General features: G+C 52.6%; 1 protein-coding gene across 1 annotated transcript; it reads left to right on the plus strand.

The window, feature by feature from the left end:
* Positions 1-1420: 1420 nt before the first annotated feature.
* On the plus strand, positions 1421-24127 carry CCNI (cyclin I). The gene is made up of 7 exons (XM_041427442.1): positions 1421-1577; positions 12833-12989; positions 18214-18348; positions 20667-20741; positions 20892-21032; positions 21793-22023; positions 22558-24127. Exons 2-7 carry the CDS (start codon positions 12876-12878, stop codon positions 23017-23019), a joined length of 1158 nt encoding a protein of 385 aa, XP_041283376.1. The 5' UTR covers positions 1421-1577; positions 12833-12875; the 3' UTR covers positions 23020-24127.
* The last annotated feature ends 1480 nt before the right edge of the window (positions 24128-25607 follow it).

Below are 25607 nucleotides of genomic sequence, written 5' to 3' on the forward strand. Positions count from 1 at the left end.
CACAGCTTTACAGACTTCTGAAACACTGGCTCTTAGGCAACCCAGAATTAGAATGGAATTGTGAAAGCGAGATAAAATTCCAGCAGGACTTGCCCTTCTCTACACCTTCTAAAAGTCATATTCTGTTTCAAGATAAAAATGAATAAAAATGGAAGGGAGCAGCACGTGGCAGGCTTGGATTTGAAGAACAGTTCACCCTGAGCACAGAGGAGCTGCTGCAGCAAAAATAGCCTTGCATTTCATTCTTATGTGTTACTAGGGAAAGGGTTAAAAAAACCTTGAGATGGATGAATTTTTCACAAACTGATTCAGAGTTAATTTGCTGGAAAACGAATAGAAAAAAAAAAAATCTATGCTCTCTTGCTGATTTATGCCACTGTGCTTATTATCTCCGGAGGAAATCCTCCTTTGTGTGCTGTCTGAACAGCCAATAACTACAGATACTGGAAGGAGTTTAAAGAAAACAATTTGCCTTTGCTCTGAACTTCTTGCTTTTATCTCCTCATTGCAACCTCTGGTGGTGTGGCAAGATTCTGACACTCATCACCGTGCCAGGATTTGCATGCCAAGTATTTATTCTTTTCCTGGTCTTTGCTGTACAGTATTGTAACACAACCCTAAACCCATTACAAAAATGAAAAAAAAAAAAAGGCTGTGGTTACAAAAGGATTTAAACAGTCAAAAGCTTGTCCAGTTCTCAGGGAATAAACGGAGCTGAGAGACAACAGCTCAGCTTCCACAGCACTTCGGGCATCTTGTGCTGTCAGTGGGAATGCCAGACAGGTTGGAAACGACAAGGAAAAGGGACAGTGCTGCAGGCCTGTGTGCCGGGGAAGGCCTAAGGAAGTCAATGAAGTCCAGGGCAAATCCCTGTTTACATTCTGCAGCGCACTAAACAAGGGATCACCAGGGATAACACAGGGAGCTCTGTTCCAGCACGCACATTCCGCGAGACGCGGGATGCGCAAGGAACGGGCGAGACCACGACACTTTCGCCGAGGATCGGCACAGCTCGGGGCTTACTTACAATTAACTCAGAAATAAACACCTTTTGCCGTCGCCTCGCCAGGCTTTTAAACGCCGCTTTACCGCCCGTCCCCGGCCCTGCCCGGAGCGCCCCCCCCCACCCACAGCGCCCTCACGGAGCCGCGCACGCGCAGCAGATCCCAGCGCGCGAGGCGGCTCTGCTGCCGCGCGATGCTTCCGCCACGGAAAAGAGTCCCCGCCGTCCCGTCCCCCCCCCCTGCCCCCCCCTCCCCCCCCCCCCGCCCTCCCGTTTCCCCGCACCGACATCAGGCCGGGGGGGAGAACCGGGAGGGGCGAACCGGGAGAGGAGAACGGGGAAGAGAGAGCCGCCTCCAGCCGCCGCCGGCCTCCCGTATCCCTGACGCGGGGCTTTGTCCGCGGCCGGCGGCGCTGAGGCGAGGCGGCTCCGCGCTGAGGAGCCCTCGCGCCGCCTCGCCGGGCATGGGCCCCGCACGGTGCTGAAGCGCCGCGGAGGAGCCCCGGCGCCGCCGCCCCGCCATGGGGTGCTGATGGCCGGGCCCCGCCGGGCACCCCGCCGCCGCGCAGGGGAGGTGAGAGCCGTGAGGGGCCGGGGGGACCGGGGGTGTTGCGTGCGGGGTGTGCCGGGCAACGCCGTGGTTACGAACGCCGTGATTGTACAGGCGCCGAGTAAACGCGCCCAGAGCATCCTGCCTGCGGTGCTTTGTGTGCCCGTCGGGTCCCTATCCCGGCCCCTCGGCCCGTGCAGGGGGCTCAGCAGCGCATCCCTGCCCCAGGGGTGACTCTGGTCACAGCGGGGCATTTCCAGTCAGAGAAGGTTAAAAAGGTCTTGGAATGCACCTTAAAGGTGACAGGGTGGCATAGTCGCAGCCCCTGTGCCGTGGGCAGGACACCTCCGGGTGACCCGGTTCTTCCAAGCCCCGTCCAGCCTTGGCTTGGAACACTTTCAGGGTTGGGACATCCACAGCCTCCCTTGGGCAACCTGTTCTAGTGTCTCACCGCCCTCGTAGTAAAGAGTTTCCTCAGAATAGCGAACGTAAATTTCCCCTTTTTCTGTTGCACCCATTACTCCTTGTCCTGTCACTACAGTACCTGAAGAAGAGCCTCTTTCCAGCTTCCTTGTAGGCCTCTTGGTTTTGGGTTTTGTTCCTCTGTCTCCGTGTACTTCATTTGCAGAGATGGGCTGCACTCTCTCCCCGCTTCCCTCTCAGCTCTGCCGGCTGTGATGGAAGAAGTTTCCTTGAAGGAAAAGCAGCATTGTGCGCTCTAAATCCATCTCCAGAGGGGTGAACTGGAAGGAGTGAGATTGCCATGGGCTTTTGTGCCTACAGTAGAAAGAGTGACAGAAAAAAATTATCCTGAAAACTTGTCCACTGTACACAGAAAAAACTGCTCTCCTGTCCTCCCATTTTTACCCCGTGAAGGAGGGAAAAAGGAACAATCCCTCATTTTACCATTCTTAAAAGTAAGGATCTTGGATGGCAGGCTGATTCAAGCCTGGATTTAAAAATTATTTCAGCATCAGCCTTTGTCTGCTCCTAGACATTTCTTTCTGAGGTGTGCTGCACCAGCACGTACATGGCACAGCCCCTTTTAAAGACAGAAAGGTGAGATTTTTTTAAGATAAAACGTTTGAACTGAGCAAGATGCAAGTGGTGCACTGCACACTTGGGAAAGGGCAGCATCTCCCCTGTCACTGCAGCTGTGCCCCCCACCTCTGCCCCACTGCAGGTGCACCTGGAGCCCAGGTCAGGCAAGGTGAGGCTGTCTCTCAAAAACCAAATCGTGGCATCTTTTCCTTGTCTGGAGGGTTGAATTTTGGGTCCCTGCAAATGATTCAGATTTGGTTTTCAAGTAGTTTGGCTGGCTCGTGGGGCAGGAGCAGGGCTTGTTCTCATTGGTGCCTACACAGACCTCGGCGTGGGGCGTGGGAAGCTGATTTTTTGGCTTCTCCCCAGCAGGAACTGAACTTTCACGTGGGGGGGCTGTGCGTGTAGATACACACACACACACAGAGTTTTAATTATCCTTCACTCCCATGTAGAGCCTGGTTTGATGTGGCAGGACTGATCCTAGCTGCTGCTTTTGCTGCCTCTCTTCTGTATTCCCAAGCCCTGCACTTGGTTTGGTCTGGGACCCTCGTTAAGAACACTGATAGTGGCTCTGGTGAGAGCCCTGCTCTCTTGAGATCCCGTGCACACAAGGTTCCCCTTGCTGGATGCCAGCCGGGGCCAGGCTTTGCTGCTGTTCCATGTTTGGGGTGTCACAGGGCTGCAGCCCATGCTGTGAGCAGGAGCTGCATGGCACTTCTCTGCCTGGCCCTTGGGAGCTGTGTTTCCCTGCTTCCAGGCCTGTCTTCCATCTTACAATAACCCTTTGATGCAGTCATTGTTTGTGATCCTGTTTTCTGGTGGTTCCAGTAATATGTACCTACATTTATCAGTTTAATCAGGGGTCAGTCCGAGCGGGACACTGCTCAGTGCTGCTGTCTTTGCTCCTGTCACTGCCCTGGGAGAAGCCTTTTTGTCCAAATGTTCACAGCTTTGTCGAGCTTGGAGCATCTCCCCTGTAATTACAGCCCCCTTCTGTGCTCACCTGCCTCTTAGCATCCCTCATGAAATGAGACCTCCAGCAGCGTCCCTGTGGTGGATGGTGCCTTCCCTCAGGGCCAGATGTTTTGGGGAACATTTGTATGCACTGTGCTTTTAGGAGGCACTTGTTATATTTAGCAAATAAAGTTCAGCATCACGCCAGTGGAAGCAATCCATTTGACCTGGGTGATGGAAGGGATAGATAAAAACATCTGCAGTTTACACCACACTGAGGGATTTTAGAAAGGTCAGGCAGGACCAGTGGCCTCAGGAAAACTAAACATCATGTTCTGAGTGCCAAATGATAACCCTTAGGACTGGGCTGCCTGAGCATGGACCAGACTGTGAGTGCAAAGACCTGCATCAGATGGAGTGTAACATATCTGTGGGGTGTGAATTCCTCCCCTAGAATGCTTGCCCAGGAACCTGCCTGTATTTGCCTTTTTTCCTCTGCTCCCAAGACTTTGTGGGGCCTGAGGAGCTCCTGACCAAAGACCTCTTCAGCAGCACACTCCAGGGAAGCAGCAGCAAAGCCAGGCTGGCCCTCAGGGAGGTGGCTACATTGGGAATAGCTATGATTGCACTGCATTCTCAAAGAAACTATTCTCAAAAGCCAAAAAAGCACAGTGAAGTCACTGGGAGGGAAGGAAAGCTCAGGTGTCTCCAGTCTCTGTACAAAGCAGATGTGGTCTGACATTTTCCCTTCCTGTGTGTTTGCTGACTGCGAATATATCAACACTCATTCATTAACCACAGTGGGTATTTGCACTTGCTGTGCCATAAACTCCTCTAAAAGCTCACTCATAAATAACATGTTGCTGCAGATACTCCATATTGCTCAGCAGCCCAGACACCAAACATCTCTACCAGGGTGATGGGAGCTGCCAGGTGAATCCATCTGCCACAGGCTTTGGGACCTTTTTGGTGGTTTTCCACTGCACACAGCAAGACCCTGTTTCTTGGCCGGGGTCACTTGACTGCAGTGGTCTGTTAGACAAGAACTTGGCTCCTAAGAACTTCAACCTTCGTGCTTTTTACTAATTCAGACTGTAAAATCTTGGTGTTGACCTGCTCCTAACTGCAGCCATGCAGCTGAGCCATCAAGCTCAGCTTAGTTCCCATTTGTGGAAGCCCTGCACGGAGCAAAGCGGGATCCACACAATGGGAGCGGCAGCAGGAGCGCTCCAGCTGCTGTACAGACTGCCTCAGACACTCTGCTCCTTCCCCTTCATCTGTACCCCCCTCTCAGAGCTCCCACCTTTAGTTTATTTTGGGCTCAGGGCTGGTTTTAGCTGTGGGTATATCAGGGCTCTTGTAGCACAGGAGAGATGAAGTTGCAGGGAAGAGCCAGGACCGTGCCTGTGCTGTTTTAGTGGACAATTGGAATTATATCCTTTCCTGCATTGTCTCAACAAGAGGCTAATTAGTCAGCAAGCTCGAGCTCCTGGAGGATAATTAAGCTTTATAACTGTGGGTTCTCCTTGGTTGATGAGAAAGAGGAGGCAGTACCCTCAGAGCACAAGAATGCTGCTCTGCAGCTACTGTGCTGTACCTCATAATTGATCTATTGTTTCAACAGCAGATAATTCCTCATTTCCTCATAATTATCTCTTTTTACTGCCTCACACTGTGTCCTGATATTAGCTGGAATCACTAATTTATCCCAAAGCCAGTCAGAATCTACAAAGCAAAATATTGGCCTTGGTGAGCACTTAGGCTTTCAGACAAAGTTCTCTTTTGCAGTTGTCGAGAGGAATCAAGCCACAGTAGTGAGACATTTTTTGGATGTGGGTGTTGAGCTGGGTATAAACTTGTTTGGTTTTATCACTGTTCATTGATGTTAATGAGTGACTGCTGCCGACAGACAGAAAGAGGTACTGCTGAATCCTGCCTCTGTGTTTTTGCCCACAGAGGCATTGTATTTATTTGGTTTCAGGGGATTATATTACTCAAAAGGTGCTGCATGATGCTTTAAATTCCGAATGCCTGTTGGCCCTTGCCTCTAGAGAGTTAGTTTTTTATGGGCTTGAAAGCCTCTGGCCCTATTTTATGAAATTACTGCTCTCCCTCCTACTTTGTGAGCTTGTTTTTCCTTGGAGTGACTTCCTTCAAGTTACTGTTGATTTATACCAAGTTACATTGGTGGTGGGAGAAGTGAATCATGCCCTGCATGTGTTGCTTTGAGGAGACTACCAGTGAGACATTACATAATGCCAGGCTTGGCTTGCCCCTTTTTTAATTTTAAAGCCTTCCTGCTGCCTGAAGAACAGACAAGCTGCTCTGGGCTGCTTTGAGCCTTTAGCCCTTGGCATCCCCAAGTGCTTGAGGCTGCAAAGTACCTCTGAAGGGCAGCTTCTCTGAGGCCCCAGCTTGAGCAGAGCAACCTAAAACCAGTTCTTCTGTGTGTCCAAACACTCTTTCATTGCCTCCAAGGATGGAAACTCCACAGCCCCTCTGAGCAGCCCAGCCAAAGCTCTGTCACCCTCACAGTGAAGAAATGCCACTGATTGCCACCCTCTGGACACAATCATTCAGCCACTTGGCAATCCACCTCACTGTCTGCTTATCCACACCCTGCTTCCAGCCAGGAGTCTGCCCAGACTTTCCTTGGCCTTCCTCTTGCTACCCAAGTACTCGAGCCCCTTTAGTCCCTCCCATGGCTTGCCAGACACAATTCAGCTGGGCTTGGGCTTTTGTCTGACCTCATCCCCAGCTGCCCTCATTATCCCATGGTCACTGCAGCCAAGGCAGCCTCACCCCATCCCAGTGAGCCCCTCCTTGCAGGAGGGTGGGGGTCCAGTGGAACCCCTGTATCCAGGGTGCTCCTGGGTTCCCTGTGCTCTGCCTGCTCCCATCACAGTCGTTGGGAGTCCCCACAGGGACCAAGGCACCAGAATCTCCTCTTGACAATAGAGCCTGCATCCCTCCTCTGCAGCACTCCCAGGGCATGGGAGCCATCCCACCACACCTCTGTGATCCAAGCTTGTATTCCTTCACCTGCACTCTCCATGTCACCTGCTTCCACCCTTCCCCTTGTCCCCAGCCACTTCACTTACCTTGATGGTGGGGGTGGGCACTGCCTGCTTCTCTGTTGCAGATGGGGCTGAGGCTCTGCAAGCTGCCAGTCCCAGAGACATTCCTGTCCATCTCCCATGAAACTCTGATGTTCTGCTGCCTGCTCGCTGCCTCCTAAGCTCCTCCAGTTGGCACCATGGCTCTTCCAAGACAGCCAAACCTCCTGCAGGACCAAGGCCCTGGGCACTCCCTGGGGGGAAATGGCCCCGTGGTGTGTCACCACCATGCCTGAGACTGGTTATGCAGGGCTGCCAGGGTCCCCCCTCACAGCAGCCCAGCTCCACACAGCTCCGGCAAAAGGTGCTGCTTCCTCATCTGCCTCTTATATAGACTTGGCCCAGGTGCTGCTGAGTGGGTGCTTGGCTCTCCCCAATTTGGGACAGCTGGTGATGCTCCTGGGAAGCTGCTGGGGTTCTCTCAGCCCCCTGGTTTAGTGGGTCAGCAGCAGCAGCACCCTCAGGTTCTTCAGAGGATCACAGGTGTTCCCCAGTGTCCTGAGCCTTGTCCCCAAAAGATCCAGAGAGTCCCTGAGCAGAGCCCAGAGGCTGCCAAGCACACCTCAGTCAGTTGCCTGTGGGAGCCGCTCGCTCCTTTGCCAGTGGTGCACAGGGAATTTGTACAAGGCTCAGCCATTGCTGCCTCGGGTTTATCTGTCATTTACATTGGAAAAAGCATAAAAGTAGTGGGGGTCATTTCAGCACTCGTTTCTCTTTGATTTATTCTGCCTGGTGCTTCAGTTCTGAACAAGAAGATGTCACCATCTTTTTGGTGTGTGACCCTTGTGACTGTCCTTGACGTGACACCCCAGTTCACACAAAAAGGATCGCATTCCTGACCTGTTCCTGGGCCTTGGGACAAACTCTGCTGCCAAACAATAGCAGGGCCCATTCCTACTGAAATCTGTTCCATGGCTGATTTGTATAAACCTTGTGAGGAACTTACATCTTCCATTAATTTTTAGGTCCAAAATAACCAAAATCTCGGAGCACAACTCACGAAAATATATCGAGTTTCATCTCCTTTTTTGTATCCACACATACATAGTGCAGCTGGAGCTGTTCTCCTAGGGCTGAATCCTGAGTTTCCCTTTGATCCACAGTTTGCTTGGTCCGTTGCTGCCACAGCAGGGAAAAGAGCTGTGATTAAAGCAGCCTGCTTACACCACTTGAAAGCTGTGGCGTGGAACATTTAAGCCGTTACTGACCAAAGACCTTTCTGGGCAAAGGCTGCTTGAATGGATTCATCTTGGCAGCTGCCAGACAAAAAGGAAATGCAAACCTCCACCTCCTCCTCCTCCTCCTCCTCCTCCTCCTCCTCCTCTGGCCCTTCCTAGCAGAGCCACTAGCACAGGGAGTGGGGTGGGCATGGGCCTGGGAGCACACCCATATCACAAGAGGGAAGAATGGTGACACTGTCTGCAAGTTAAGTCAGGAGTTAATCTTCTGCTTGTTTTTTAAAAGTTCCTATGCTGGAAAACACAATGTTAAGTTTCCTGTAAACAGCAAACCCCTGATGTCAAAGTTAAGTCAGGAGTTCATCTTCTGCCTTGTTTTTTAAAAGTTCCTACGCTGGAAAACACAATGTTAAGTTTCCTGTAAACAGCAAACCCCTGATGTCAGTCACAAGGCTGGGCGAGTGAAGGGGAGCAGAGATATCTCAGAAGTGCTTCGTTTATGGAGCAGCCCTTTTCCAGAGGGCTCCTCCTTCCCAGCTGCTAAATGGACCCTGGGATTTCTGTTTCAAAACAAGACATGAAACCCCTCCCCTCCCTCCCTTCCTTCAAAACACTGCTCTGTATTCCCTGTTCAACCCGTGGTTATAGCTGGCAGGTTCCTTTAAAATGTTTGGAAAAATCCATCTGTTTGGAAAACGGGCACTAAAATGAGGTCAGCTTTATTTGCACTCCCAGGAAAAATCTGGTTGGAGGAGAAGAAGTGGCGAGCGTGTGATGTACACGAGCCCGCCTGAGCGATGCTGCCAAAATACCTCAGAGCCTTGCCTTTGTAGCAGGTTGTGGGAGGCAGCTCGGGCTGAGTCACACACACAAGTGGCGAGGGCCCTCTGCCTCTCTCTGCCAGCCTCCAGAAGATTGCCTCTTTCCCAATTTGGGCTTAGGCACGGCTCAGAGGAGTGCTGCTTAAAGGTGTGAGATCACCTGCAGGCCCTCAGTCACTAACGCTGCTGCTGAGAATTCTTACTGCACTTGCTATTTGACCAGAGGGCAGTTTGTGCCTTCAAACACACTTGCTCACTTAGCTGTTAACCTTTGGAATTCTATTCCCAAACGTACTTTTCCCAGCCATTTAGCCTGAAAAAGTTTTATTGTCTCACAACACTGTCGAGCCGTTTCCTTTGGCCATTTATTTTGTACGTCCCAAACCAGTTGATTTGAACCCACACTGGTCATCTGCTCATTTATTGCTGTCACCTCGGGCTGTGCTTTGGCATTTCCCTCTGGCCAGCACAGAAGTCCAGACTGCCTCACTGCCGGGGCATGAGGAAAGAGTTAAGCTGAGAGAAAGCCCCAGGTGCTAAAATTAACATCCATCCCAGCCCCCGGCCACAGCTTTGAAATTTCTAATCACAACTTGCAGTTAGACATTTCTGCTAGCAGTAGGCTTGGATCCTTTGAAATCACAGATGGCTGGCTGGAGCTCCGAGCCATTCAGTCTCCTCCTCTCTTCCTTCTGCTTCGCCTTCCCCCCACTGCCCAGAAAAATCTGTGTGCAGGTCATCTGTGAGGTTTTATTACTGCTTGCTAAAGCTGAAGCAGATTTGGCTGCTGGTCCCTGGAAATAAGAGGTCTGCAGAAATCAGTGTGGTGCTTCAGCTCTACTGGAATGACTCCCCTTGTTCAGAACACCCACCTGGATTGATGTGCAAAACAAAGGTAGTGGGATTTGGGCTGTCTCTAGCCCTAGAAATCTTGTTAATTGTTTACAGAATGAGCTGTGTTTAAAAAAGCAAACAAACAAAACCCTCCGCAGCAAACTGAAAACAAGCCACCATCAGAACCAAAGAGGTTTTTGTTACTGCCCTGAATTACTTCAGTGATCCTGTTTGTAATTCAGTTGTATGAGGACAATTAAATTGCAACTGGAGGCAGGAAAATCAGGAGCTGTGTTAGGAGCTTGTCCTTCTAGTGGATAGTGTCTTCTTGGAGCAGCATCTTTTGTGTGCAGGAGGCACTTTTTATAGTCACTGCCAGTGAGTACAAAGCCTAAAAATAAAAAAGCTCCTCTATTTTGCATCCCACACAAATGCACCCCCCAAACCATGAAGTGTTATTTGGTCAGGGAGTTGTCTGCCCCTATTCTTTCACAAACCGCTTTTGGAAACTGTAGCCTGCAGCACTTGGCAGCCTAAAATCTCTCCAGGGAAACTGAAAAGCATTTCTTGGAGTCAAGGTAGCTGTAAACTTGGACCAAAGGGAGATGTGTATGAGATGAGAGATCTTTATTTTATGGACCAGCTCGGTGTTTACCATGGATAAGGAGGTGATTTTTGATGCCTCTCACGAGTGAAAACCTCACACCAAGGTTTTGACTCTCTAATTTCAGAGCAAGATCTGACTTGCAGCTCCTCACAGGAGGAGTCAAAGCCAGTCCCTTGACTGGGCTCACTTCTCCTTTATTAACTCCCCAACTGTTCTTTAAGAGTTCCAGCGCTGCCAGGTGACCTTCCAGCGAAGATTAGGAACTTTAGGAACTGTTTGAACAGTGGTTGAAAAACTCCCAAAGTAACCACAAGGGACAAAACCCCAAACCCAAAAAGGCAGCGCCCTGGAGCTAAAGGTTAATTCCAAATCATGGGAAGAAGCAGAAAGCTGGGCCGAGTTAGTTCATGGTGTCTGTTCCGGCCTGGGCAGTTCCTCCTCCGGGGGTGACTCGGGCTGGCTTGCAGGAGGTTTTTGGCTGGAGGAAGTGTTTGCTGTGGGGGCAGGCTCAGGCCTCCTGCTGCCCCACCAAAGGGTTCTGCGGTGCTGCTGCCACTTTTCTGGGCTGCTCAGCTCCTGAGCTGGCATTCCCTGTGCTGCATTTTGGGAAGCTGTGCCAGCCCTGCTGTTCCTCATCCTCTCAGAGCCTGCTCTGCCTGTGCTCCCTTGTGTTTTGGGAAGCCTGCACACAGTCCTGCTGGCGGTTTTTTCCAATGGCAGCATTTATCTGATGGAGAGCTATGTAAATGGAGATGCAAACTGGATTCAGCCCCGGGGTGCTTGGCCAGGCTCCCGGCTCCGCTCTCTGCTGGAAAACTGCGCACCCTCTTGCTCCGAGGGAAACTTTCAAGCGCGTCATTCCTCTTCTTTTTTCCCTTATAAAGGTTATTGTGCCTCAGCCCTCAATTGAATTAGCTCCCTGGTTCACAAAGGAAAGGTTATTTTCCCCTCTCTTTTGCCCTTGGCAGCCGGAGAGCAGCTGGCAGCAGCGCTCACTAAGGATGCCCCTTGCAAGGCCCTGGGTGTGTCGTGGCTCCAGGGACACCCCAGCTCTCTGCTGGGGCACTGACCAGCCCAGGCAGCGCAGGGACAGCCCCAGAGGGGATCAGGCTAACTAAAAGCTCGTGTCTGGTTCCAGAGGCCTGGGAAACCCATTTGTGTTGTAAACATGGTGGGAATGTTTATCACTCACAATAGAAGAAAACGGCCTGAAATTTTCCCCTGCGTTGTCTCCAGTGATTTGGGGGTTGGCTAATTACTCTCTCCTTCCTGCAAAACCAAGGAAGGACCATCAATATTTCATATGAGGAGACATGGCCGGGCTAAATAAAGCTCCTGCTTTTTTCCTGACGAGTGTGGAGCGAGCTGCTCCCGGTCCCAGCTCTCAGCACTGCTCCCACCCTTGCCACCTTCTGCCTGGTGCAGTGCCTGGCACAGCTTTGCCATGAGATGGGGAGGGATCCAGCCTTTGGGAACTGGCCACAGGGAAAACTGTGGCTCTGGTGGGAGGCTCACGAGGTGCTAATGAAGCCCCCAAAGGAAGGAGCTGGAGGGGAGGCTGTGACTCTGTGTCCCTGTTTCCCCTTCAGCCCCGTTTACAGTGAGAGTGTCCTCAGGACCAGCCCCAGGTTTAAAAAACAAATGCAAAATCAAGTTAATGCACGTAAATAAGCTGTGGTTGGAGGTTCTGGAGTTTCACTTCCCCAGGCAGAGTCTCCCTCTGGGCAAGAGAGGAACTTGTAACAGGGATTTTTCAGCCCACAGTGGCCGTTCGGGGGCTGCTGAGAAGAGACACACCACAGAGCTTTAGGAGTCCTTTTCAGCTCTCCTGGTTCCAGGGTGTTCTGTCTATTCCATGACACCTGGGCATCTCCTGTAGGGATATGCCAAGCCAGTACAGGCTGCCCTTTGTTCATGGAGCAGGATTTGTTATATAAAAATCTAATATGGAGGGGGTTCCTGTTCAGGACAGAGGGCCCTGACATTTATTTGCCACTTAAAACCTTCTGGGCTCTTAAGTGGGGCTGGAGTGTGGTTTATTTATACCTGGTGCAGTTTGTGTGAATGAAGAATAGCATTTGTTCTCTGTCAGTCTTGATCTTTAAGGTTTCCTTTAGCTATGGGAAAGCACCTTGAATCTTCATTTGCTCAGAGCTGCTTTTGTTGTTATTTATAATAAGGGATTGTTTTCCCTGTGAATTCTGTTTTATTTTCTCAGAGTCAGCACCTTGCCTATTTCCTGTAAATACAGCCTGGACTGTTGTATTCACATGAAAATGCCTGGTTAGTGTTTGGCCAGTATCCACCTTGGGGGGATTGCACAAGCTTCATGCAAAGAATCAGAAGTTTCAATAACTTTCCCATGGATTTACCCTTCATTTACCATTTCCCTGTTTTGCCCAAGTGAGTTAACACTGTCAGAAATCTCCAGCAGTAGTGCTGGTGGGCAGTCTGGGAGCTGCTGCCTAAATCACCTTTCCCATCAGATCATCCTCTCCGTGTGAGTGCAGGTGGTGCAATCTGTTGTCTTTAAAGAAATAAAGGACAAAAGCCTTGTCTCTGCTTTGTTTTCCATTTGTGATGGACAGGTTTTTTGACAGGCTGTTCCTGCTGAGCCAGGGCCGGGGGAGCAGCTCCATTTCCTGCAGCTTTATTCCCCTCTGTGCTGCCTTTTGCCCAGACAGGCACAGCCCAGTGTTTCACCAAGCTCTCTTTGCTTTTGCAGGTAGCTGTATCCAGCTGGGTGGCAGGTGGATCCAAGGGTCACCATGAAGTTTTCAGGACCCCTGGAGAGCCAGAGGTTGTCTCTCCTTCTGGAGATGGCAATCTCTAGGGAAGCTCAAATGTGGAAAGCACATGTGCCGAAAATTCAGCCCAATCAGGTAACGTCTGTCCTTCACATCATCCATCCCGGCAGAGGCAGGAGGCTGTCCAGGGGTTGGTGTGGGAGCACCTGCAGGTGTTCAGGAGCAGGTACATTTCCTGGCACCTGGGGAATCAGCCTCTGGAGGAAGCGATTCCCTCTTTATTTGGTGGGCACGCCTGGCACAGCACACGGGGTGGGGTTTCACACGTACACTGTCCTGATTAAACTCATTTTGCAAACGGTGTGGATTAGTAGCGCCTCTTTCTGCTGGGCACCAACTCTGCAACACTTCCTAAAAGCAGCTCCATTGTCTTGGAGTAATTCACTGATGGCAGCACCCATCTGGTGCCTGCTCCAGGAGGAACCTCACTGACTCCAGCAGGGCTATTTGTAGAGCAGGGTGCAGGCTCATGTCAGGGGAAGCAGAGCCAGGCACGGGCCTGTTGCAGTGAGGAATGTTCTCACAGGACTGGAGGAAAATTCAGGCTGGAAGAGCTTGGACCAGGCCACTCCTGGTCTCACCCAGCCCAAAGTGAGTTTGTGCTCCTTTGGGAGGAGGCTGTGTCTCACCTGAGCACTCACAAACACGTGTGCACCCCACAAAGTTCTGTCTGAAACAAAATGTGGAATGTGAGGAACGTTGTCACAGAATTTCTGTCCCTTTGTTGCCGGGTCGGGCTGAAATCAGCACACTGAGGGCCCCGGTCCAGGCTTGCTGTAGTTGCACCACATGAAACGTTCACACAGGTAAGTCAGCTGCCATCAGAGCTAATCCCTGTGGTGTTTGTTTTCTTTGTCTGGCAAACAAGAAGCTGCTGCTGTTGGACAGGAGCAAATACATTTTAAGGGCCTCAGTGTTAGTTTTGTTAATCCCTGTTTCGGTTTCCAAACAAGGGATCTGGTTGTCAGAGGTGTGGAGTGTGTTGTAGCTGTGGCTGTCTTGAGGCACGAATGGCTTAAGAGTCTGGCTCATGGTAAACCAGCCTGTCATTCCCTGCTGGCTGTACTCCTGGGGTGATTATACTGCAGGGAGATAAGATTACAGGATAACAAGATAGGGTAGGGACTGGAGTGTAACCAAACCAGATTGATGGGTGAAGATTTCACAGGGACGAGGCACTTGCCTTTCTGCCTTGGTGAAGTTGGTTCTGGTGGCTCAGAAACCAGCACCTGCCTCAGGCAGACTTCCCAGCAATCTGTGCTTGTCCTTGCTCCTGGAATTTCCACCCCCAAAACTCTTGGTGTAACCTTTTTCTTTCTGTTTTCCTACCTGCCAGCTCAGACACTGATGTTATCAGTGAAATGTTTTCTAGCAGTAAGGGACCACTAACTGGGAGTGGAAGCTGCGTGTGTGTGAGGTGTAGGAAGGTCAGAGGGAGAGGAGAGCATAAACAGAGCTGCCTGCTCGGGGGAAACCGGACTGGGGAGGGCAGGGAGCAGCTGAGAACACTCCTGTCTGTAATCACACATTTCCCTCTGTTCCTGTGGTTCAGGACTCCCAGCTTGTCCAGCTGTCCCGTGTTCCCCCAGCCTTCACTCTGGTGATGGTGCACGGACGTGCAGTGTGAATTATCCTGTTTTCTGTAATACCTGGGAGAAGGTCAGATCCCCAAACATCCACTGCCTTCTTCAGCCTAAAACCTCCCTTGCACGACAGTGTTGTTTATTCCCCGTGGCAGTGGGGAAAATCTGCATCCTTCTGTGGATCAGATCTGGCATCCTGGAGCGTGTGGAACTTTCCATTCCCTGCTCTGAGGGTGGCATGGAGGTTTAGTGGACTCACCTGCTTTGCCAGTGCCAAAACGTTGAGTGCGTCTGCAGACATCCAGTGATCTGATTGGAGACACTAGGGAGGGATTTTTGGGGAGTAAACTTTCTGTTTTGACTCTTCAGGAGACATTTTTGGTTCTGGTGTTTAAAAGCGGAACAAACTCAGTTTCTAAATATGTGACAGTGAGGTCTTTGACAGGAAGAAAGAAACCCACAGTTAAAGAAGCAGGAAGACTTTCCATTTTAGGATAGGGTGCAGAATCTGTTGGGGACTTGGTTCCTGGTGATTTAATGTACCTGATTCTTCTGTTTTGTTTGTACTTCTTGTCTAAAAATTGCTACTCCCTCCTTTAAATGCAGGCCAGTGTTCTGGGTACGTGCAGCGTACCAAAGGCAGATCTCACAAAGGCTTTTCAGCCTGAAAAAGCAGTGGGCTGAGTCTGGAGCCTCCTCCTGCTTCTCAATGGATTTGGATTTTTTCCCCTTCTGGTTCCCCTTGCTGTGTTGTCCCTCCTCCCCTCCGCCATGGGTTATATGAGATGCAGGTGACATTCAGCAGTGCTCTTGGGATTAGGGCTTGAGAAGTGGAGCTGTAAAGCCAGATCAAAGGTTGATTTTTGCCTGTTACAGAGTAACTTTGTGGCTGAGAGGAGCGACAGTGAAGATTTTTGAGTTTATTTTTTATAGAAGGAGAGTGTCACATGTGTCATGCCTCCTTTCTTTCCTGTTGTGGCTCACTCTGTCTCCCCACTTGTTCTCTTGAGGAATCTGCAGAGCTCAGTTTATTTCCAGTGCTGATAAAGGTCACCTGCTCACTGCCCAGGAGCCCACAGGGACCAGGCAGCAACAGACACGGGGAAAGAGCAGAACACCTGTCCGGGACAGGAGACATGAAGGAGAGGATTATCAGCTGAGGTGTTTTCTCTCTATTAGGCAGCAGGAAAACAGAATCATGTTCGAGTTCGTAGACAGTACTTATTTTAGCCTACATATTCCAGAAGTCTCAAGGTATGAGAGAGATCAGCATCCCTAGAGATGATTTGCTCTGTGCTTGCCCTCCAGGAGGATCCATATCTTCTCCCCTGGTTCTCTGGCCTGGGTGACACATGGAAAGCACCTCTGCCCCAAGGAGGAACCTTAGCTTTCCACCCGCAGGGACTTCCTCACTTTCAGCTCCCAGAGTGTCTCAGTTTTGCTTTTAGTTTCAATTAACTAAGAATCAGTGACCTCGCTGCTTAATTAATTTTCCCGTGCTGCATTTTGTTATTTGTGTTCTGAGGGTGTCACAGGGACACCTCTGAGAGAGAGGGATAGGGCCTGGTGTTTGTGTGGGAAGCTCCTCGCCCTGCGTGGAGCAGCAGCAGGGTTTGTGGGGGCAGGGGGAGCAGTTCTCACTCCTGCTGCCTGTCTCCTGAAGCAGGCTGTAACAACCTTTCCTGGTGCTTAAACTCACCTGTCTGTGTGAGGGGATTCTGCTCCCATCCTCCTGCTCCTTGATCTGCAGGTAGGGTCTGGAGCAAACACCCTCTTGGTAGGATTCCAAAAAGAGCTGGAGACTCCCCTCCTTTCCTTTGCTTCCCCAGATAGTTCCTAAGGAGCCAGTTGAATTTTGGGGCCAGCCTTGTGCTGGACATGCACCGAGCTGAGGGTGCTTTGCAGTTGCTCCTTCCTCCCCCAGGCACCGTGGGCTGGGCTTGGTTTAATTCCACATCCCAGCTACGCTGTGGCTTTGGGTCAGACGCTTCTCCCTTCACACAAGGACAGGCCCTGCAGGCCTGCAGCTGCTGCTCCCTGACTGAAATGGTGCCTTTGGCTGCGAGGACAGGCCCTGCAGGCACTGCGCCTGCAGCTGCTGCTCCCTGACTGAAATGGTGCCTTTGGCTGCCCACGAAGGGCCACAGCATCCAAGGCCAGGTCTTGGAGGGCTGGGGAGGAGAGGCAGCACAGAGAAAGAGAGTCTTAACTCTTCCCAGCCATGCTGGTTTTAGGAGAAGACCTCACCTTTTGCCTTGGCAGGCACAGGGAAACGGCGCCCAGCCAGGACACAGGCCACTGGGAGCTGTGGAAGCTGCTGCCTGTTTTGGTGGGATTGAGCAGGAAAGGGATTTGCCAGGGATGGAAGGACTGGGGGGGGTGGTGGTGTTGAAATCCCCCCAGGCTGCTGAGGCAGAGCCCTGCCTCACCAGCAGGAACACCACAGGTGCCATTTCCACACCTCCTGGAGCACTCCCCTTTCTTCCCCCTGGGTACTTCCCACTCCAGGAGCACCTGGAGCAAAGCGTTCAATAACCTCTCCTGGTGTGTGGTGTGTTCACTGTGCTCCTGGGCCCTCCTGCCCCCAGGGGGGCTCACATTCCACCCTGGAACTGCATCAGTGATTTCAGGAAGAACCAGTGTTCCTTGGCAGCAGGTACTTCTTACTCAAGAGCCAGGCTGTAGCTGAGCAGCAGCAGACAGTGCTGGTGACACCGGGCACTGCCGGGGCTCAGGGCACAACACGGGCACTGTTACTGTCTGTGGAGGGTACCTACAGGTGTTCCAGTGGTAGATGTAGCCTAAAGTATCTATTTGGTATCAGTATTGGGTTGTTTTTTTCTAAATTCCTGCTGCTTTGCCCTCTTGGCATTTCTGGGGGCAGTTACAGCCCAGCTTTTCGTGCTTCTAGACACATCTGGGCCGATCAACCCCAATAATCCCCACTGGAGCGAGACCAGGCAGTTCCCTGGTGATGTGAAAGGCTCAAGGAAAGCTGGAGATGCTTCTGAAGTGGGGCACGGGGAAGGATGTGTGTGCTGTCAGTGCCCGAGCTGTGCCTGTGGTTGAAATGTAGCTGCTGTCCAAACAGATCGATGGGGAGACACGGGCCAAACACCTAAACCAAACACCAGACCCAAACTGCACGTGAAGCTGTAGCTGCTGCCTCCTCCTTCCCACTTACCTGAGCCACTGAGAGCCTTGTGTCAGCTGCTTGCAGTTTTCTTTATTATAACAGGCACTGAGCTAAAAAATCCTCATAATTTGAGGAAAAAAATAAACTTTTCCCCACAAAACCCCAACAGAGTCCCTCCACTGTGCTGTTGGCAACGGGGGGTTTGTTCCAGCTGGCAATTGCTGTGCACCCATATGGTTCTGAGCAGGTTAAAAACTAGTAACTAAATAAATAACAAATTGTAGGAACTACTCTGGAGCTGAGGCTGCCAGTGCTTGACAAACTGCAAGTCACCCATCCTCTTTTCCCCAGAAAAGAGGACAGTGACGCTGGAGTGGGGTTTGAGATTGCTGTAAGATGGCTTTTCCAGGGCAGGTTTTGCAGATGGGATAAGTAACTGCAGGAGCAGAGTGGTGACTGGGGCTGGCTCCAGGCTCCCTCTTTCCCAGGGAGGCTCTGTTTCCGTGCTGAGTCACTCAGGCAGAGGTAAAAAACCTTTGATCCTTTCTCAGCCCGTGCTGTCTGTCTTTCTCTCCCCCAGGATGTAGCCATTTCTCCAAGGCAGAGGGATGAGGTCATCCAGTGGCTGGCCAAGCTCAAGTACCAGTTCCACCTTTACCCAGAAACGCTGGCCCTGGCCATCAGCCTCTTGGACAGGTTTTTAGCAGCAGTAAAGGTAAATATTTGCAGCTCCACAGACGGGAACAGATTCCTGCCCCGGCACACGGTTGGTGTGCGCGGTCCGAGCGGCGCGGCCGGACGGAAGCGCTTCCTTCCCCCGGCCCCCGCCCTGCTCACCCGGGGGTGGGCAGCACCTGCTGTGCTCTGGAGCCACAGCTGGGGGGTTTGGGCACTCAGAGAGAGAGCAGTCCCTGCCCCAGCCTGGGCTGCCCTGGCAAGGCAAAGGCAGAGCCCCAGGCCAGCCCTCGGACAGCAGCACCAGGCATGCGCCCTGCTCACCTCCATGCCTGCATTCCTCCCCTCTGTACCACCCTGAAATGCTGGGGCACCTGCGAGCAGGAAACCAGCTGGGAAAAAACTGAGGAGAGGTTTGAGCCTGGCAGGGGGCTGGTGCTGGGAATTGGGGAAAAAAAATGGGTGAAGAAAGTTGAAATACAGCCAATGGCTTTTGGATGGGTAGTTGCTCTGCTGCCTGATGGACTCCAGCTTGGACTGATGTCTGAGAGGTGGGAAGGAAAAAGGGAAGCAAACACAGGTGCAGGCTGTGCATGTGACAGCACTGCCCTCCCAAGTGGAATGGATGAGCCCCTTTGGGTTTCAGGCTGTTCCTCCATAGAAACTGCTTAAAAAAGGGGAAAATACATTGGGGCTCCCTGCAAGTGGGCCCTGCTGTCCCTCTGGCCCCCTTAGCTGGGCTGTGCTTTGCACCTGCCAAGTGACCAAACACGGTGTGCTCCAGCCTGGAGCCCCTGGCCTGCAGCTGTGGAGTCAGGCTTTGGAAGTTTCTCCCTTAGCACTTTTGCTCGGTTACGTTCCGTGCTCAGCAATCCGTGCTCTCGTGTGCACGTGTCTCACCCCACAGCAGCAGCCTGTTGGGTCAGCAGCAGCCCCTAGGAGAGGGCAGCTGCAGGATGCATTCCAGTCCTGTGCCCTTGCTTTCCCATCTGAGAGACTGTGGTAGAACACAAGTGACATCATTCATTAACTCACCCCTTAAATATTAATAAATATTGATCATCGCATTTTCGTGCAAGCCATGGCAGTTATTCTTTTTAAGCACCCAAAGGAGCCGATTTACTGAAATGCTGAGGTGGCAAATACTTAGATTCCTCAGGAGCCAGTGCCCTCAAGTGCAGGTTTTCTTCCAGCAAGTTGGAGCAGCCAAGGAGCCTGTACAGAAGGCGTGGGACTGCGAGTCCAGAGCCCACTGTGTGCTTTGGGCAGTGAGCAGGAGGGGGCAAAGGGGCTTGGCTGGGCTGAGCTCTGGGGCTTTGTGCTCCCTCCCCAGTTTTCCTCTCCCACAAAGTTCATTCCTCTGATGCAGCTCAACTCCTGGTTTTTCACCAGGGACTCCTCTGGGATTTTATTGTGAACACCAGTCCCTTCCCCAGGAGCAGACTTGGGGATTGCAGGGACTGGCTGCTACCCAGAGCCAGCAGTGTTGGTGTACCTCACTGCACAGCTCCCTGGGCATGGCCCAGTCCCAGTCCTGCCCTAAGGGAATTCATTCCCTTGCACACCTGCATGCACAAGTGCAGGATTTTCATTTCCCTTTGCCTTCAGCATCTCTGGCCACAGGCAGGAGAGCTCAGCTGCCAGGAGCTGCTCACGGCTCTGCAGCTGTGCCAGGGTTTAGGAACAGCCTCTGCCTTTCCAGCCCCAGCCACTCTGGAGGATGTGGCCATGGCCAGTGGTCGTTACACTGCCTGTGGGAGTGAAGCTCCTTGTCAAGGTGGTCACATCTACAAAGCTCACAAAAAAATCCCCCTTTCCCCTCCAAATTCCTCTTACCTTGCCTAAAAACCATCTCCTTGTTTGTGGAAGGGACCAGCTCTCCCTCACTAATCCCTGGGGCACAGTTTTGGGAATTGTACTGTGAAATTACAAGTGATAATTTCACAGGAGATTTTAAAGTTTTTCTGAGTTACAGTTCCCCAGGCAAGGACAGTGTTTTCCAATTCCTGTTTCCCTTCCCATTCCGTGTCTGACCCGCAGCAGGTGCAGTGGTTTTTCTGTGAGGGGATGAGCTCCCCTCAGGATTTTCTGTTTGCCTGCTGTGCTGCAGTGCCTAAACCCGAGCTCTTTCCAGTCCAGTGCCGCCCACTGGGATCACAGGGCTGGCAGATCCCTGCCCCGCTGACGTCACGGAGCAGGGATTTGTGCTTGGCACAGCTTGCCACTGCCAGGGCATAGCCAGAGGTCAGCCTGCACATCCAGAAAGAGACCTGGGGCTTGGGATGCCCCAAGAAAGGATCAGGGCATCGCTGCTGCATCACACTGACACAGAGCCCTGTCTGCTCTCCTGCCCCACAGGCCCGTCCCAAGTACCTGAACTGTATTGCAATCAGCTGCTTCTTCCTCGCTGCCAAGACCATTGAGGAAGATGAGGTAACTCTGCTCTTCCTACCGTGCCATTGTTGGACTGCCTGCCCTCCCAGCCCCACCTTTGCTTGCTCCTGGTGGCTGCCACCTGCCAGGACAGGAGCAAAGCATTTGGTGGGATTTCTCTAATGACTGGTTCTCTGGTTTCTTTTGCAGAGGATTCCAGTACTGAAGGTGTTGGCTCGGGATAGCTTTTGTGGTTGTTCTCCAGCTGAAATTCGCAGAATGGAGAAGATCATCCTGGATAAACTGAACTGGGATCTTCACATGGCAACGCCACTGGATTTCCTTCATATTGTAAGTAAAGGGCTGTTGATGTTCTTTCAGTGCAAATGATGTGTGAAGAAGCACCCAGACAAAAAATCTACCTGTAAGGGACCAAAGACCTTGGAGTGTATCTGGAATTCCTCTGTACCTGTAGTTTCTGAAAGAAAATGCCTTGCCAGAGAATTCCAGAGACTTGTCACTCTTGAAGTGCAATAACCAAAACGTGAGCCTGCCGCCTTTGGTCTGGTCTGGAGTGTGTTCAGCCACAGATTCACAGCTCCTAGAAATTGTGCTCCTAACTCTTCACTGCCAATGATTTTCCTCAAAGCTAAACACCAGGCAGCAGGGAAACAAGGAGTAGAGCCATGGAGAAATCCCCAAGGGCAGGCTGTGAGTGTGGATCTGTGTCTGCTACAAACCTGCGTGGCCAAGAGCCAGATACACACATGAGAGGAGATCAAGGGAAGTGTCCTGAGGTTCTCTGTGGAATTTTATCCTCACTCCTTCCCCGAGGAGTTTGCCTAGGACCCCTGAATGCCACACGTGCGCTGGAGAGAGAAGGGTGGATGGGAGGGCCTTTTGCAGAGCCCTAGAGCCTGGTGCCCGAGCAGGTCCCACCAGAAGGGCCGCACCAAGCTTTGGTGGGTTCGGCACGTGGGGTTTTTCCCCGCGGGGCAGAAGCTGCCTGCAGGGTTGGGCTGGAGGATCCTTGTGCGTGCACAGACTGTTCCCCAGGTGTGCCATGGCCCGGCCAGCGCTGCCAGCTGTCCCCTGTGCTTGTGTCCCGCAGTTCCACGCCGTGGCGGTGTCCAGCAGGCCGCAGCTCCTGGCCCTGCTGCCCACGCCGAGCCCCTCGCAGCACGTGGCGGCGCTGACCAAGCAGCTGCTGCACTGCATGGCCTGCTTCCAGCTGCTGCAGTTCAAGGGCTCCATGCTGGCGCTGGCCATCGTCAGCCTGGAGCTGGAGAAGCTGCTCCCCGACTGGCTGGCTCTCATCATCGAGCTGCTCCAGAAGGCACAGGTGAGGAGCGGGAAGGGACCGGGGCCACATCCTGCTCGGGGCTCCGGGGCAGCTGGGGCTTTGTGGTTCCTTGCTGCCTGTTGTTCCATTCGTGTGGGGATGGCTGGGCCTCAGCCTCAGCCTGGAGGGACAGCTGTAGGGACAGCGCTGCCAGGTCTCAGTCCTGACCATTGTGTTACAGCGGGAGGAGCCGTGTGCCCTGATCTACACGGGCCCTCGCTGCACCAGGGAGAAACTCCACTAGTTAGTGGTTCTTCCATTCATTGGCAGCATACAGGGAACCTTGCAGGTACTCTGGCAGCACGCTCCAGCTGCTAAAAACAGGCAGTGAAATCCTTTAATATGTTTAAGTTGTGCCTGCTTCCCCCGAGTCCCACAAGGTGCAGGAAGGAGCAGGAAGTGTATCTTAGGACATCACCATGGTAGTTGGCAAGTGAGGCTCAGAGGTGGCCGAGGCTTTGGGAGCCCGTGCCCTCTCCTCACCCTGCCAGTGATCCCACAGCAGGCGTACCTCTGCTTGTCTTCCCACTCCAGATGGACAGCTCGCAGCTGATCCACTGCCGGGAGCTGGCGGCACATCACCTTTCCACTCTGCAGCCTTCTCTGCTGCCCAACTCTGTATATGTCTACAGTCCCCTCCAGCAGACCCTGGTGACCTGTAACAGAGGAGCGTTCCACCGCCAGCCCTCCTCTGTCCCAGGGCCGGGTTTCTCCCAGGACAACGGCCGGCCAGAAGCGCCCGTCACAGCTACAGCCGCGCTCTGCCCGCGCCTGCCCGCCCCCGCCGGCGGCTGCAAGGCAGGCTCCGCCAAGCGCAAGGTGGAAGAGATGGAAGTGGACGACTTCTACGACGGCATCAAGCGCCTGTACAACGAAGACCTGGCCCCGGAGGCAGTGGCCCTGGAGAACGTGGGCTCCGTTTGCGGCGCCGACGTCTCGCGGCAGGAGGGCAGCGTGTCCCCCTGCCCGCCTCTGCAGCCGGTGTCTGTCATGTAGCTGCCCGTGGCCTCAGCGGGGCGAGAAGGGGCCGTACCTTGTCAGGCTGAACTGAAGGGAGCCAAAAGAAAACCAGGAAAAAAAAAAAAAAAATCCCGACCCTTTTTTGAATTTTATTTCTCGTGCGGCTAATTATAGTTCCACTATTTAAGCACTTAAAAAGACAAAAAAGTATAAAAATCTAAAAAAAGACCCAAAAACCAAACAAAAAAAGTAGCAAAAACCTGTTCCTTTCTAGTGTTGTCGGTTCCACTGTTTTTCTGCTCCTGTGTGTTGTAACCCATTCTCCACATCCGAGAGCTCACACACCAGCCCTGCCGAGCTGTTTCCAGGTTTGCCAGCCAACTAATGCCTCTCTGATCCCATTGCCACCTGCTCCTTGCTCCCTTTCTGCCTGCTCCTCTTTTAGTTCTCGGCCAGTCTCGTGCATGACATTCTGTCCTGCCCCACCTCCACCACAGCTTTCTTTTGCCCTTCTAAACAGAAAACCTCTTTTGTTAATAGTTGGGTGTTTAAATGTGATAATATTGAAAAACTGGATTTAAACAAAACATCAGGCAGGAAAAAAACCTAAACCAATGCTTGCAAGCTGCTCCACACTTCAGTAATTGCCACAGGAGTGTGAAGGTGCTCTGTGCCTGGCACAGAGACTTCTCCCAGTTAGACCAGTTTGCCTGTCCCAACACAGAAAGCAGTTACTGGGTTTTGCATCACTAGAACTGAAACCATTTTTTCTTGCTGTGTAGCACTCAGTGTGGATTCTCTCCATCAGATGTAACCCTTGAATTGTGCAGAGCCCTGTTCTCCCTGCACATTTCCCAGCACTGCTGGGTGAGGTGCTGGGGGCAGCTGCAGACACCTGAGGTTTGGAACACGTGTCATCATCGGGCACAGAACCAAAACAAAACACCCCGACCCTCGAGTTTTGTGTTCATGTAACTTCTAACCAAGAGTCTGACCTTGATCGCGTCTCCTCCGTGTGACACCCTGTTCTCAGAACACCCTGTCCCGACTGTAAGCTCTCTCCACAGCCCTGAGGAAGGTATTGTATCCAGAGCCATTGTACTGATGAAAGCCTTCTGGTAGCAATAAAGAAAGTTGTCCTGGATTCCCAGTCTGCTGTTGTGCTTTTCTCCCAAGACCTGGCTCGGCTTTACCCGGCAGCTGCCAGGGAGCTGCTCCGTGCCAGACCCCTGGAAAGGTGACATGAGAGGTGCTGGGCAGCCAGGGGAGTCACCCAGCATGAACTCACTGCCTCTCCAGCACTTCCAGCTTTGGCCCTGGTTCTGGTGCTCCTCTCTCCAGGCTAAGTGCCTGGCAGGGACACTGCTCCATGTCCCCTGTCCTGGAGCCCCTCCTGCTCCCTGCCTTCCAAGGTGCCATCTTACTGCAGCAGTGCACCCTGACAGCCTTCTCTTGGGTTCTGGCTTCTTCCTGCCACGGCTCCAAAAATTCCCCTCAAGCCCACATTTCTCAGCAGGGTGTGTGTCTTCCTTCCCTTCCAGCCCTTCCTGCCGTCCTTACAGTCTTTTCAGTCCCTGACCTTCTCATCCCACAGCTCTGTTTTCCAAAGCCAGGCTGCTGAGCAGGCTCAGGGTATCACAAGCACACCACCAAGCAAAGCACCCTGTCACTGCAGGACATCCCCAGTTCTGGGGCTCCCTGCTTCCAGCCCATGGCAAGTTACACATCTTTCCCAGTTCAATTACATTAGCTTTTCCCTTCCCCACCCCAGGTTTAAGGGCATATTCCTGCATTCCCCACTCAGCACCAGAACACAGGCATTCAGATGCACACGTGGAGAGGAGTTGGCACAAGAATGGGAGCAGGGAGCCTGGCTGGAACAGCAAGGAGGGGAGCTGGGCCTCAGGAGATATTTGGGTGCCTCTGGGGCAGTTTGCTGTCCAGGTGTGCTGCAGCCGTGGCTGTGTATCACTCTGGGAAGGTAACTGTGTCCTTGTCACTGTCACCCGCTCCGCAAACTCACAGGACAGCAGCCCCACACTGCCCTGGCTCGTACCAGCCGCGAGGGGAGAGCTCTGCCTTCCAAACCACACCCCACTAACAGCATCACTGTGGCTCTCCCAAAACTGCCCCGAACCCTTCCTGGCCTCCTTGTGCAGCCTGGAGCCGGCCAAGCCACAGCACCGAGCTGGCGAGCCCAGGGAAGCGAACACCTGCAGGGGCAGGACCCTGGCTGCAGAGAGAGACAGACACGTTTTATTTCCTTGGTGCCGTGCACAAACCCTGTCCCTGCTCCGCGTGAGCCACCTCTGCAGTGTCCTGCTGTCCTGGCAAGGCCCTGCATGCCTGGCACCTCTCTGGCTGTGGCACCCAACAGCATCCCATTGTTTTTGCTCTTCCCTGGAGCTGCCCCCTCCAGCCCCAGCCTGCACAGCCCCCATCACCTTCAGCAGCAGGCTGGCTCCTATGCTGCTCCCACTGCTGGAGCACAGGGCCGGACTGGAGCACTGCCAGAGCTCCTTTTTTCCCACAGGAAAACATTCCCTGATGCCCTTGACTCCTCACATTCATGCAACCTTCCCACAGGCCTCACAGCACCCCAGTGCTTCACGTCATGGAGCAGC

The sequence above is a fragment of the Onychostruthus taczanowskii genome, unplaced genomic scaffold, assembly GCF_017590055.1.
Source record: "Onychostruthus taczanowskii isolate IOZ18803 unplaced genomic scaffold, ASM1759005v1 scaffold114, whole genome shotgun sequence".
Classification (NCBI taxonomy): Eukaryota; Metazoa; Chordata; class Aves; order Passeriformes; family Passeridae; genus Onychostruthus; species Onychostruthus taczanowskii.